Here is a 14,070-nt window from a genome sequence, read left to right as displayed (position 1 = left end):
ATCATCTCAAGGACGAAATTCATTTCAAGAATTTTGTACATACAGCATTTCTGGAGAAATGTCAATTTCATGATGAGGACAGCAAAACATGCTAAGATGGTCATGAATCTGAAAATGACATCACAAATGCCATGTACATTGCACATATAGAGGAAAAGAGCCTGTTACAGACGTAGGGAAAAGTATGTCTTTGGATAATTCAATTTCCACATTGCCTGTTGCTGCATTGAAGCCATGTTGGAATCAGAATGATGTAATGGCGATGAATAATCTAATCTATTGCAAGTGATACAAACGATTATTGATTTTTGTCAATGCATAAGCCCTTTTTTCAGTATAAATTCCTTTGATCTTTATAAATGGTGTGTTAACTGATTAATATTGCACTTGTTCGACAAATATTTACTATTCCTGACACTTAACATTCTTTTTGACAATGGGTCTCTATGGCATACAATGGTGCATTCTGATACCTACAATTTTCTCCAGCGCTTGCTGCACTTAAATGTATGTCTACATGCAACGAAAAACTGTAGCTTCCGAATTCATGCTTAATAATTGTTTATTTATTCAATTTATAGCACCAGCAGGTCTTTGATGTTTTCAGCTCAAAACATGCTGCATTAAATTTATCACACATGCAAATATGTTGTCTTTCATCAACTACCGCCTTTGAAACATGGAATCAATAAAAAGCCTGCAAGCCCAAAATATTTCTCTCATTTGTACTCCAAAAAATGTTTTCGTGAACAATTCAATCACTCAACATGGCCTTTCTACACAACAGCATTTTCTCTTTATTTTATGATCTTCTCATCACCTAGACTTATTCCTCTTACTTGCACAACAAAAAATCTTGTTTGAAACAATTTTATCACTCAGCATATCACTTAAACAGAATCAAAACCATATTTTTATTTTTCTATGAATGTGTCGTCATTGCAGTTTTTAAATACATGTAGTATTTTTTAGTGAGTTAAAAACATTCTAAAATGATAGGCCTCTTTTAACAGACATAATCACTGTAAGTAGTTTGAATAACCAATTACATATGAACTACACCAACCTATGAAATTGATAACTGAAATGTACATCTGTCATACAAACAGCTGATAGTCGTCATCACAAGTCAATATGGCTACCACATGATACCCAACTACAACATTGTAAGCTTATTGAACACAGATGGCCTTAAACGAAGGGCTTCTAACGTGACTCATTTTGCACTGCAAATCATTATTACCTAGGACCCTAGACTTTGTAACAAGGATTGATGATAGCTCAGCTACATGGCCATACACAGCTAGGAAACATGTCGTACACAAACATATCCTTCCTCCATGGAATCAATCCCACAAGGCAGTCTTGGTGTTATGGCAGTCATATGTGTTATATGAATATTTCCAAAGATCTTGTGAAAAACGTATATAATGTATATGAAATGGTGTTTCTTATTTACAGAGCAGCTCTATAAACTAGTCTTAAAAGACCAGAAATTTTATGTCAAGCATAGAATCTAGCAAAATAAAGAAAGTAATAAATGTAATTTGTTTGCTCAAAAGCATAAAAATTAGATTTAAAGTTAGGAAGTTAAGTTAAGTTTTGGAAGTTAGCAATTTATGAGTAAACATTGTTGTCTTCTGATTGGCCTTCAATCCATCACTCGTAACCATGGGATTGAAAATAGCATAGATCATTATATTTTCCTTTTGGCATGAGATGATTCAAATGCCTCTTACCTCCCATAACGATTTTAGGAGAAATTTAGTACCCAATTCTGGTTTAAAATTCGAAAAGATATTTTGCATAGGGAGCACATACACACTCCACCGCATTAAACTTCTCTGCACAAAATACAAAACGAAAAGCACACATATCACTAAGTTTAGCACAAACATATTACTGTCTGCATTCAATAGAAGAGGATTCAGCACTCAGACATATTTGCATTATGCATTTATATTCATATGGTAAATATTACTGTTAAGTATTTCCAACATGAAAACATTGAGCATTGAAAGCATGATGCTTATGGTACAAAAAGACATTTTAGTCTTTATGAAAGATTTTAGTCTTTAAAATTTCTTTTTGCACTATATGAATGATGAATGATGCTGACGATGCTCACAATGATACCATGTTAGAAATATATACAATAATATAACTGTACTATACTTAGGCCATAATTGTTTCTGGTTTCACAACTGACCCCTGACCCTGACCCTTAACCTCTTGCCTGGAGTTGCGCCACAGCTGATACTGTCATATCTCTATGCTACTAGCCTAAAGGGCGGTCAGGTAGCCTAGTGGTTAAAGCGTTCGCTCGTCACGCCGAAGACTCGATTTCGATTCCTGACATGTGTACAGTGTGTGAAGCCCATTTCTGGTGTCCTCCGCGTGATATTGCTGGAATATTGCTAAAAGCGGTGTAAAACCATACTCACTCACTCACTACATGCCTAAAATGTTGCACTTCACTGTAGATAAACCAGTCATTTTCTTCATTTGAAAGCACTGGCTTTTACACTCTTTCCATGACAATGAGTAACATAAGCCTGACCTACCTATCCTATTTAATACTAGGACTGCATGTCATTACCGGTATACAGCAATACGCTTATCAATCCGGCATATTGGGTATCAAATATAAAACAAGTTTTGTTAATACAGTAAACCTCGGTTATAATGAACTCAAAGGGACTTCTAATTTTAGTTTGTTATAACCGTAGTTCGTTATAAGCATATATACAGCATAACTACAGCAAATAGTCGGGACCAAAAAGTAAGTTCGTTATATCCGTCAGTTCGTTATAAGCGAGTTCGTTATAACCGTAGTGGACTGTATTGGCTTTGTTTAATCTAAAGTCTACACAGAAATTCATTCCAAAACGATGTTTTCCTTTGAAATTGATTGATAAAACAGCGTAAACGCGGAAGTGATTTTTCTCTCAGGTTATCTCCCCTGTAGCCATGACAACAAAATGGTGCTGACTAACCATGATGTGTAATATTTTATTCAGTGTGTTGAAACTAGGATCTACATGTACAATCAGTGTCAATCACAGTCAAGCACTTCACCTCCCGCTATAATCACAATACAGATACCTGTATCCTGTATATTATTATATAATATTTTGGCCAAAACACAGCCTTATTGGTTATGGTTTCCAGTTTGTCTTTAAACTATTTTTAATGTTCATACACTACTCAAAACAAGTTAAAGGATACCAACAATTTAAAGGCTATGTGTTGCAATACCCACAAGCCATGACAGATTAACTATGTTCATGTAAAGGGAAAAAATCAGATGTTCTTTAACATATCTGGAGTAGTACCGTATATAATATTTTTTATGAAACATTTCAGTCTGATTAAAAGGTCATGAGAGTAGATGATATAAAATTGAATGTTTATCCTTTAAAGCTTTGTAATAACTCATGATATGAGGGTTGTGTGCTGAATTACATCCCCAACAGTTAAATGATGGCTCTGCAGGCAATTAAGAAGACAAAATAAGACTGATATTTGAAACATACTTATTTGATCTAGATGATTTTTTTACCATAAATTAATTGCATGAGAAGGGGAGACAAGCCTTTATTCCTAAAAGTACAAAAAAAGAATAAAATATTCTGTCTGGACATAAGCAATAAACAAGCTGAAATTGACACCTATGCTATGTACAACAATTGTGCACCCACACAAACTGAAAAGGTCATAGGAAAAACTTTAATGGTAACAGAAATAGTGCCTATAGAATCCTGTTGCTTTGTCACGTTTTTATTGTCCATAAACTGTTAAGAGGCAGCAGGGTGGCCTAGTGGTGAAAGCTTTGGTTCATCATGCCAACATTCCGGGTTCATTTCTCTCCATGGGTACAATGTGCTAACCCATTCCTGCTTTTATAAGGCTGGAATATTGCTGAAGGTGGCATAAATCCCAGCTGACTCACACCCACTAGTAAACTATTAAATTCATATTCATAAATTCTATTTTTTGTTATTCACAACGGAATCTTCTCAGAGAATGTTTTTTATGTTAAGGGATCATCTCAATTTTTCTTAAAGTTACATGCATCTTGATTTTAGAAACTTTTGAATGTTGGCTTGCTCCCCTCTCCCCACCCCGCCCCTCATTATTCTTCCCATTTATCCCTTATCATATCTCATCCATCTTTCATGCAAAACCAGAAAGGTCTTGAGTCACAACCCTCAATCCATCCACGATGTTTAAACATTTTGCACTCAAAGGATAACAAACCTCATATCCTCCAAATACTTCTGACTTAGTTCATAAATACCTCCACATGCCAATTCATTTTGGACTAAATTACCAATAATTCATTAAGTGGACAGGTAGGACAGAAAAATGGCCACTGGACTCATCACAGAGGACAAGTGGTCAGCCATCTTGTTTTTCCGCCCAGTTTCAATGAAAGCTTTCCGATGTACTAAAGAGTCTAACAGTTTCTTGTCAGCCTAGGGTAACGGTATCATTCTTTATCCCCAAATATATCACATAAAATGGCTCATCTCAATAGGCCTTATTGCTTGAGATGTCGTAGAGAATACTTTTATGGCAAGCTCTTTCTCCTTGTATAATGTATATATGCAAATGGTATGCACGGTCAATAGTGATAAAAACTTCACTCTTGGGAGGTACCCATTGTAATATGGATGCAAGAATTTGGCAAGTGAGGATACAAGCATAGCTGCCTGTACTCAAACCAACGTGCCGCTCATAAAACCCTAATCTTGGGATTTGTTTCATTAGACAAAATTAGCAGCTAATTTATTGATTTTAATCTTTAATGATTTAATCCCCCTTGCTTTAAACTTTCATCCTCAAAGGGAGCTGACGGTAACACTGCCAGTCTATCCACTCGCAGTGCTCTCCTTTGAAGACTAAATACGGATAGTGCAAACTTGACAATTTAGAGGAAGCATTTGTGTTATTCTTTGCAGGGGGGGCAAGCAAGGTAAAAGTTTATACGGTGTTATCCACAATGATGTCCGTGGAAATCCCTTAGCCTGTTATGCCTTTCATACATCGGTGGCATAAAAGTTCAAGCTATCGGATGAAAGCAGGGAGAGTAAGCCAGCGAACGCTTCCTGCCACCGGAATGCGAGGATCAGAGAGCTGTTTTTGTAAATGCTGCACAGCGTGCACTCATTCCTCGAGCACCTGGTCTCACAAACAACACCTAATTTTATCAAGGAAACATTAAAAGTTTTCTTACCAAGCTTTGAGTGGCCAAATGTGAACAGACATCCATCTGCACCATTAACAACTGCTTGAACAATCTCTGCAAGGCTGCTTGAACACACCTCAGCCTGAAACGGTAATATACACACATCTTAGATCGAAATTGATCTGAAATAAAAATACATCAAACTCTCTGTATGTCATAACTTTGGTTACATCTCATAGCAAACGAATGTTGAATTAACCGTCAGTTGTTCTTTATGTGTTATCTTCATTTCTGTACCCCAAACAGCCTTCACAGGAGGCACATAGTGAAAGACGTATGTCAGCTGATGACATGAAACACCTATTTACATGCAATATACAACCACGTTGATTTCATCATGTCAGCCGCTCTAACGCATGTTTATTCAGCTGTGGTATATGGTTTGTATCTGAAATATAGATATTATTGCATCTCAAAATTAACGGATTGTTGTATTTAGGCAGTTGGATAGGACCACCCAAAGGTACATATCTTTTCATTAGGTACCAGTTCCAAGTGAATGTTCATTTCTATTCCATGCTTTGACATGCATTTTTGCCAAAGTGGATGTCAATAACGTACCATTTTCATGTGAATGTGCAATTGTACTCACAAGTTAAAACTAAGGGGAATGCAATTACAGGTGCTTTATTGCATACTGGAAGAGGTTTAAAGGTGGCTACCAATTGAAAACCATGTTACTGAAACTACTCTCAAAGAAAGGAACACAAAACGAAATTGACGAGCAATCAACTAGAGCTGAAATGTGGCCATTCAAAAACAGTGATGTACATTTCATGATGATGATGCAAGTTCAGAAGATGAAAACCATTACCAAGCCTGCAACAACCATCAATGCCAAGAATAAATCAGGAACCATTTTAACATGTTAGTCAGCTCACATTACTGCATAGTGCCAGACAGTTCCTTAGATAAGAGGGTGTCTATTCCATGACAGAGCCACAGACATTTTCAAGCCTGTATCGAACATATCAGCTGAAAATGTTATCTAAGATTAGTGATAAGACGAAGGTCATTTACTTTGTTTAAAATGTCTTCTGAGGTAATCATGCAGAATGCATTCCTAAATATTGGTTTAATGAGAACGCAAGTGTGCAACAATAAAATCACTATCTAAGTAATTGTCAGCTTGCATAAACAGACACGCTTGTCAGCCATCAAAGTCACTCATCTGCCATTTTCATGTACACGCTGTGTTCTTTGGGTTTCAACCCAACATTGCAACAATTACGTACACCAAAAACTGTCTCAAAGAAACGACAGCTCCATCTCTATTTGTTGTTTTCACTCGAACCTCAACAACAGAATTCATCAGTCATGTTTGCGAGCAAATAATCACTAAGCTCGTATATCAGTCCATGCGCTGAGCTGAGTGAAAACGACTATGGCAAAGGCCAGGTTTCTTGCAGGCTGAAATGAGAATATTGGAACTATGGGGAAGACCATATTTCTGGCGGAGAAATATTGTGGGAGATTTTCAGTGAGCTGTTGCATACATTTAACCTGACCTCTCCCCCATTTTCCCTCATAACCAACTGGGAGGCAATTGCCAGAGAAGAAACCAGTAACCGCTTCACCATATGTTCTTCTCCCCTATGCAATGCCTAGGCAAGAGGGAGGATGAAATGGGGTGGGCGTTGGGGGTTGGGGGTTTGTCAGGGGGAGCAAATAATGAAACTCAGGTAGCAACAACACCCACAAAAATCGAAATCTTTAAACATGAGGCAGATGTCTGTGCTTAAAATCTAACATGAATGCTTAGGTCAGCAATGTCACTGAAGGTAGTAAAACTATTTTCTGATAGAGAGCAGAAATTTTTGTTAATTTTACAGTATGTTTCATAGCATGTCAAGGGTTTCATAGAATATAAAAGCATATTTTGAGGTACTGCATGATATGTATAAGAGATTGTTTTGATGAAGTGTCAGAAGTGAAACAATATGTGATTTCAAGGGTGCTTTGTATGTTATGATGAAAATTGTAGTAACAAATGTCAGAAGTGAAGTTTACTGGCCTAGAGTCAGAAGTGAAACTGAATGATGTGTCAGAAGTGAAACTGGAGACACGTCAGAAGTAAAACTGGAGACACGTCAGAAGTGAAACTGGAGAACATGTCAGAAGTGAAACTGGAGAACATGTCAGAAGTGAAACTGAGAAACATGTCAGAAGTGAAACTCGGAAACAAGTCAGAAGTGAAAGTGGAAAACATGTCAGAAGTGAAACTGGAGACACGTCAGAAGTGAAACTGGACACACGTCAGAAGTGAAACCGGGAAACATGTCAGAAGTGAAACTGGAAACATGTCAGAAGTGAAACTGGACACACGTCAGAAGTGAAACTGGGAAACATGTCAGAAGTGAAACTGGGAAACATGTCTGAAGTGAAACTGGAAACATGTCAGAAGTGAAACTGAGAAACATGTCAGAAGTGAAACTGGAAATATGTCAGAAGTGAAACTGGAGACACGTCAGAAGTGAAACTGGACACACGTCAGAAGTGAAACTGGGAAACATGTCAGAAGTGAAACTGGAAACATGTCAGAAGTGAAACTGAGAAACATGTCAGAAGTGAAACTGGAAACACGTCAGAAGTGAAACTGGAGACACGTCAGAAGTGAAACTGAGAAACATGTCAGAAGTGAAACTGGAAATATGTCAGAAGTGAAACTGGGAAACATGTCAGAAGTGAAACTGGGAAACATGTCAGAAGTGAAACTGGGAAACATGTCAGAAGTGAAACTGGAAACATGTCAGAAGTGAAACTGAGAAACATGTCAGAAGTGAAACTGGAAACATGTCAGAAGTGAAACTGGAGACACGTCAGAAGTGAAACTGGACACACGTCAGAAGTGAAACTGGGAAACACGTCAGAAGTGAAACTGGAAACATGTCAGAACTGAAACTGAGAAACATGTCAGAAGTGAAACTGGAAACACGTCAGAAGTGAAACTGGAGACACGTCAGAAGTGAAACTGAGAAACATGTCAGAAGTGAAACTGGAAATATGTCAGAAGTGAAACTGGGAAACATGTCAGAAGTGAAATTTGGAAACAAGTCAGAAGTGAAACTGAGAAACATGTCAGAAGTGAAACTGGGAAACAAGTCAGAAGTGAAAGTGGAGAACATGTCAGAAGTGAAAGTGGAGAACACGTCAAAAGTGAAACTGTAAACATGTCAGAAGTGAAACTGGGAAACATGTCAGAAGTGAAACTGGGAAACAAGTCAGAAGTGAAAGTGGAGAACATGTCAGAAGTGAAAGTGGAGAACACGTCAAAAGTGAAACTGTAAACATGTCAGAAGTGAAACTGGGAAACATGTCAGAAGTAAAACTGGAGAACATAGTTTCAGAAGTGAAACTGAATGATGAGGCAAAACTGAAACTGGGAAACATGTCAAAAGTGAAACTGGAGGACATGTCAGAAGTGAAGTGTGAGAAGTAGAAATGTAGGAAGTGCCACAGGTCTGTCAGACTGGTAGAAACTATTACTTATTCACCTGCACTGCCCCGAGCAGGTAATGGGATCACAGGAGCAGTGCTGCTTTGGAATGATTAAGTGATGACCAAGACATAGGCTATATATGGTCATCACACAAACTAAAGCCAAGAAACCAATTAATTAATAATTTACACAAGGCTGGGTTCCTTCTGTACTGAAGGCTGCTCCCAACAGTCAGCTCTCATTACCTCAAACCTAAATATCTCACAGTAAACCAATGGTCCCCATCTCCTGAATATAGATACCAATTATCCTCAGAGATACACCAAGTTCATCTCCATACAATGTCAATGGGTCATATACTGATTTATACAATTTTTATTTCAAAGTTCATTTTCTGTACAAGATCATACTTTTATCACTACATTTCTTACTAAATGTCATTCTTTAACTTTTGAAAAAGTAAACTGTTATCTCAAGAATGTTCTTCCTTTTTTTAGATTATTTGCATGGTAGCAAAGTTGATCTGGATGTTAGAAAATAAGGATGTGTATTTGACTTATAAATGGACTCTGTGTGTCTGAAATCTTTGGGACCGCCTCCGTGGTCTAGTGGTAGAGCATCCAACCGAAGAGCAGAAGGTCCGGGGTTCGATCCCCGGCTGCATCATACCAAAAGATGTTAAAAGATGGTACTTGTTGTTACCCTGTCTGGCGCTCTGCATTAAGGGGCTACAACAAGGACTGGTCGACTTGGAGTCAGTACACTGTGTCTGAGTAAGTTATTCATGTTAAACTGCAGTATGGTATCTCAGTGGGCTAGAACTATAAATAGGCATCAGTCCGGACTAGTACAAGCAGCTACACACACATGTGCATGCACGTTGCCATATAAGTGCAATAATCTTGGATGCGATGTTGAACCCCATTTCACCTCACCTGAAATCTTTGATTATCTCTATGTTTTAATCTCATAAACTTTGAGATTGAACAGTCTTTTATCAACATCAGTGAAAGGATACCTTTCACTGAGACACTGACCTCAACACATGACACTGACCTCAACACATGACACTGACCTCAACACATGACACTGCCATGATGGAGTTTACCCTTCAGTGAGTAACATACCTAATGTTGGTCAAGAAAGGAATGGATTTGCCAAAAGGGGATATCATGAAGTGTTTATATGCATTTGAACACACTGAAACATGTTATCCATCCGACCATACACACTGAGCCTCAGGTATAGGAGTAATCGATCAGGCACAAGAATGTCTGTCACATTCTTGGCCCCATTGTGTTGTCATATCATATGCCAAGTTGCCTCATCCCCTCAACACTTTTCTCAACACATAACAAACGAAAAAAGGGAAGTTCTCAGTGAGAGTGTCAAAAGGGGAGATAATGCCAGACCCGATACACATATCATGCCTAACTACATCCCAGCAACTAGGGGGAAACCAGTGGCACAAGATTCGATGTTACCAAAAACAGACACTCTCTCAACAGCTCTTGCAGAAAACTGGGTTAATATGGGTGAAAATGTATGTTTAACAAGCAGAAAAATATCCCCCTGAGCTGATAGGTGACTAATATGTCAGTGTTAGAAGGTGAAAGAGGTCTTCCAAGGTACGCAAGTTTTTGTTTGTTTGTTTGTTGTTTAACGCCGCACTCAGCAATATTCCCGCTATATGACGGCGGTCTGTAAAATAATCGAGTTTGGACCAGTGATAGACATCATGAGCACCAATCCATGCAATTGGGATCGATGACATGTATCAACCAAGTGCGAGCCTGACCACCCAATCCCGTTTGTCATTTTTTACGACAAGCATAGTCGCCTTTTCGGCAAGTATGGGTTGCTGACGACCTATTCTACCCCGGAATCGTCACGGGTCAGGTACACAAGTTGTAAGGGTAGCAATTCATGCTGAATCAGGGCTTTGATGTTATGTAGTAATACTGAATCCTTATTTGTGTCCTTTTGCTATGAAAAATGGTTGGAATTTTAGATCGACCCTCATTCATGTGTAAAACTATAATTGATGCCTTCGCTTACTATACTGAACAAAACAATTTAGGGATCATTAATAGTTTCAGGATATCTTTCATAGTGCAGACTGAGCACACAATTTCCTACAAATATATTCATGATCCCTAACTTTGTTTTTTCAGTAGATGTACATGCGGTCAAATCAGGATTCATAGTTTGAAATAGTGGTAAATGATAATTATCAGAATCAGTCGCGGGCGTTATGGTACCATGGTAACAAATGATCATTATGCATCACTTTGGTATAAAAATGCAGGTTGAACTCCCTGGGGAGAGTACAACTAAAACTACTTTCCTACGAGTTAAAGAAGATTTCCATGGGACTTTACAAGGTTGGAGTCTTACATTTAGTAGTTGCAGACATGGAAAAAGAATTCATTGTGCACAAGAGTGTTTGATGAATAAAACATGAAGAAGTGTCAATTATACAAAGACGAGTGAGATCTCTGCTTACCAGTGAGTCGTCTGGTGAGAAGATGGCATCGAATGCAAACATTTTAGGGGCAGTTACTCCCCCTCGCCTGCTTGCGGCAGTTGAGTAACCACTGGCGGACGGGTCATAAACGGTCACTTGCTTCTTCCGAGGGTCAATGTTGAGGAAGGAGTGGGCCTGTTCTCCTTGGGTTGAGGTTGATGGTGAACATATTTTCAGCATCACTTTAACCTGAAAAAATATCAAATGTTTTCTTCATAAAAAAACATTGTAATGGCTCCATTATTCTGTAAATGATATCATTTTCTGTACTGACTAAGAATTGGAGTATATTAGACTTTGTATCATTTGTTGGTGGGTGATAATAAGCAAGGGAGAATTTAGGTTCAAGAACACAAGGAATTAATGTTGTGTTCAAGATTATTGCCCTGATATAGTGATGTGCAGGTGTGTGGCCACTTGTACTAGTCTGGCCTAAAGCCGATTTTAGAGTGCAAGCCCACTGAGTTATCATTGCCCCAGTTCAAAAAGGATACCCCACTCAGACACAGTCTATACCAACTCCCAGCTCTATAGTCCTTGTTTTATCCCCTTAATCCCAAGCAACATGCAGGGCAAGAAAAAGTACAATCTTTTAATGTCTTTTGGTATGATGTGACCGGGGATCAAACCACGACCAACCACTTTCTTTGTAGACGCTCTATCCCTATACCACGGAGGCAGTCTGAGAAGTTTCATTAACTGTAACAAATCTCCAATCTGCCCTGACCTGATGACCATGTTTCTCATGGAGATGCTAATTGAAGTAAATTCGGGTTAACAATTCACATACACCAAAGGTCCACAGGAAGTGAGTGAGTATGCATATATTTCTCCATTTAACAGTTGTGCAGCACTTTCAGGAATTACCTCCCCAAATTACTTCATACTTTACAAGGGGGCACGGGTGGCCCAGTCGTCTAAGGCGCCGCGATTCGATGTGCAGAGTTGCGTCCCTTGGGCATGCCAGAAACCTATGATTGTGGGTTCGAATCCCAATTTGCCCCGATTATGTTTCTAGGTTTGTCAGCACCATACCCGTGCTTGTGGGTTTCACCAAAGTGGTAATTGTCTGAGACCTGCATCACTTGGGGCTTTCCTCCCACATTAAGCTGACACGACACGATATAACTGGAATACTGTTTAAAGCGGCATTAAACCCAACTCGCTCATTCACTCAAACTTTACAAAGAGTAAAGGCAGTTGAGTAGCCCAGTGGTTAAAGTGTTCATTTGTCAAGCCAAAAGCACAGGTTTGATTCTCTCCATAGGTACAATAAAGTCCATTTCTGGTGTCACCCATGGGGACATTACAGTAATATTTCTAAAATCATGTGAAACCATACTCACTCAAAAACAGTACCTGTGTCAGCCAAAAAAAGGCACAATTTGTGAAGTCCATTATATTTATCGTCTCTATCTCTGATATACAGGAAACACAACTCTTCATTTTAGGCACAACCAATCTTGTAGCTATGTAGAGTGTTTGTTTAAAGGTTTTGTTTTTTACATAACAACATATATTAAAACACAATAAAAACATGACCATGAACAGAATACTTCATCACAAACAGCAATTTGAGAATAATTAAGTACTTCAAAGTCATAAATGTAAATGAAAAGTATATGTTTATCATAATGACAGTTTTGTCACAATGTAAACAAGTTTGTTTTGGCCCTAGATGCAGTGATTCTTTCTAGTTTATTGGCAAAATGTCCTTGAGAGATTATCACAAATCTAAATTACTTGAGATTGAGAAATACATCAACTCCACAAACCCATTTCTTCACAAATGTCATCATGAACAAAGAAAAGAAACAGTAACATTCCATTATTCAAGCTACAATTAAATTTTATTGCTTTGAGAATGGCTAATAAAAAGTTATCAACAGTATCAAGTTTAATTTAATCACTTAAAATTTGTTCAGTTCATGATCATTTTTAATCCCACTTGACAAATGCTCTTAGTTTGAATGTTTCAAATGAAAAGTTTAACTCAAAAACAAAACTCGATCCATTAATGAATTAAACAGAATCCCATGCTGCTTTTCAGAGTGGCCTAGTTACCTTATGGCATTATCAAATAACACTGAAGAATTCATTAAAATATATTCCAATTCTTGGCTCTATGATTTCTATTGAATGCATGCAGCATACTAGGACAGCAAACGGTGATACACAAATTTGATTTGGGATTTAGGGATTTAGGGAAATATCCTGATAGTCCCATAAGATGTCCATGAACATCACTGAAAGACACAAAAATATACATCATCTCCAGCTTAAGTAATAAGCCCACTTTCTGCTATATCAAAAGACGTTTTTGAGCTTATTACCAAATGATCGGCGCTATGCTGGCTACCAATCATGTATCCTTGAGGCCACAAGGGCAACTGGTGCCCCATTGCAGCGCCAAACAAATATATACACTATCGGTAATTTGGTAATCTTTGCCATAATCTGCAATAAAGTAGAAAATTAAAGGGATGAGAGAAACTGCCTATAGGAGCTGATGTATAAATCCCAAAGGAACGTGATGTATTAGAGCTTATTTATATGACGGATGGTGACAGAATATGAGCAGATTGACACATAGAAAATCAATAATAGTTATCGATTGACTCTCCTCAGCCATTTAATCAGAGCCTCAAAGTGTACGAGGACAAGACATTACGCACTGACTCCCATCTGTATTCTGTTGTAGCCCTTCACAGTAACTTGCCCTGACAGGATTTTACTACAGTCTGTGAAAAGGAATGCGAATTTGTGAACCATTTGTTTCAATTTGTGCTGCTTACAGAAGCTGGGAATGGGTTTTGGCCATTTGTGATACTAATTTGCCAACGCAGTTCCCCA

General features: G+C 38.1%; 1 protein-coding gene across 6 annotated transcripts in view; it reads right to left on the bottom strand.

Moving 5' to 3' along the window:
• Window positions 1-14,070, bottom strand: part of LOC124137030 (kinesin-like protein KIF26B) — a 324,882-nt gene that overhangs the window by 45,793 nt on the left and 265,019 nt on the right. For all 6 annotated transcript variants that reach the window (XM_048403869.1, XM_046503131.2, XM_046503128.2 and 3 more), the window contains 2 exons: window positions 11,197-11,406; window positions 5,240-5,333 (listed from right to left, as the gene is read on the bottom strand). In XM_048403869.1, coding sequence (XP_048259826.1) covers window positions 5,240-5,333; window positions 11,197-11,406 — 304 coding nt within the window. The remainder of the gene's footprint in view (window positions 1-5,239; window positions 5,334-11,196; window positions 11,407-14,070) is intronic.

The sequence above is a fragment of the Haliotis rufescens genome, unplaced genomic scaffold, assembly GCF_023055435.1.
Source record: "Haliotis rufescens isolate VD_foot unplaced genomic scaffold, xgHalRufe1.0.p SCAF_3, whole genome shotgun sequence".
NCBI lineage: Eukaryota > Metazoa > Mollusca > Gastropoda > Lepetellida > Haliotidae > Haliotis > Haliotis rufescens.
Note: the sequence above shows the minus strand (reverse complement) of the source record. Positions and strands in the feature narration are given on the sequence as shown.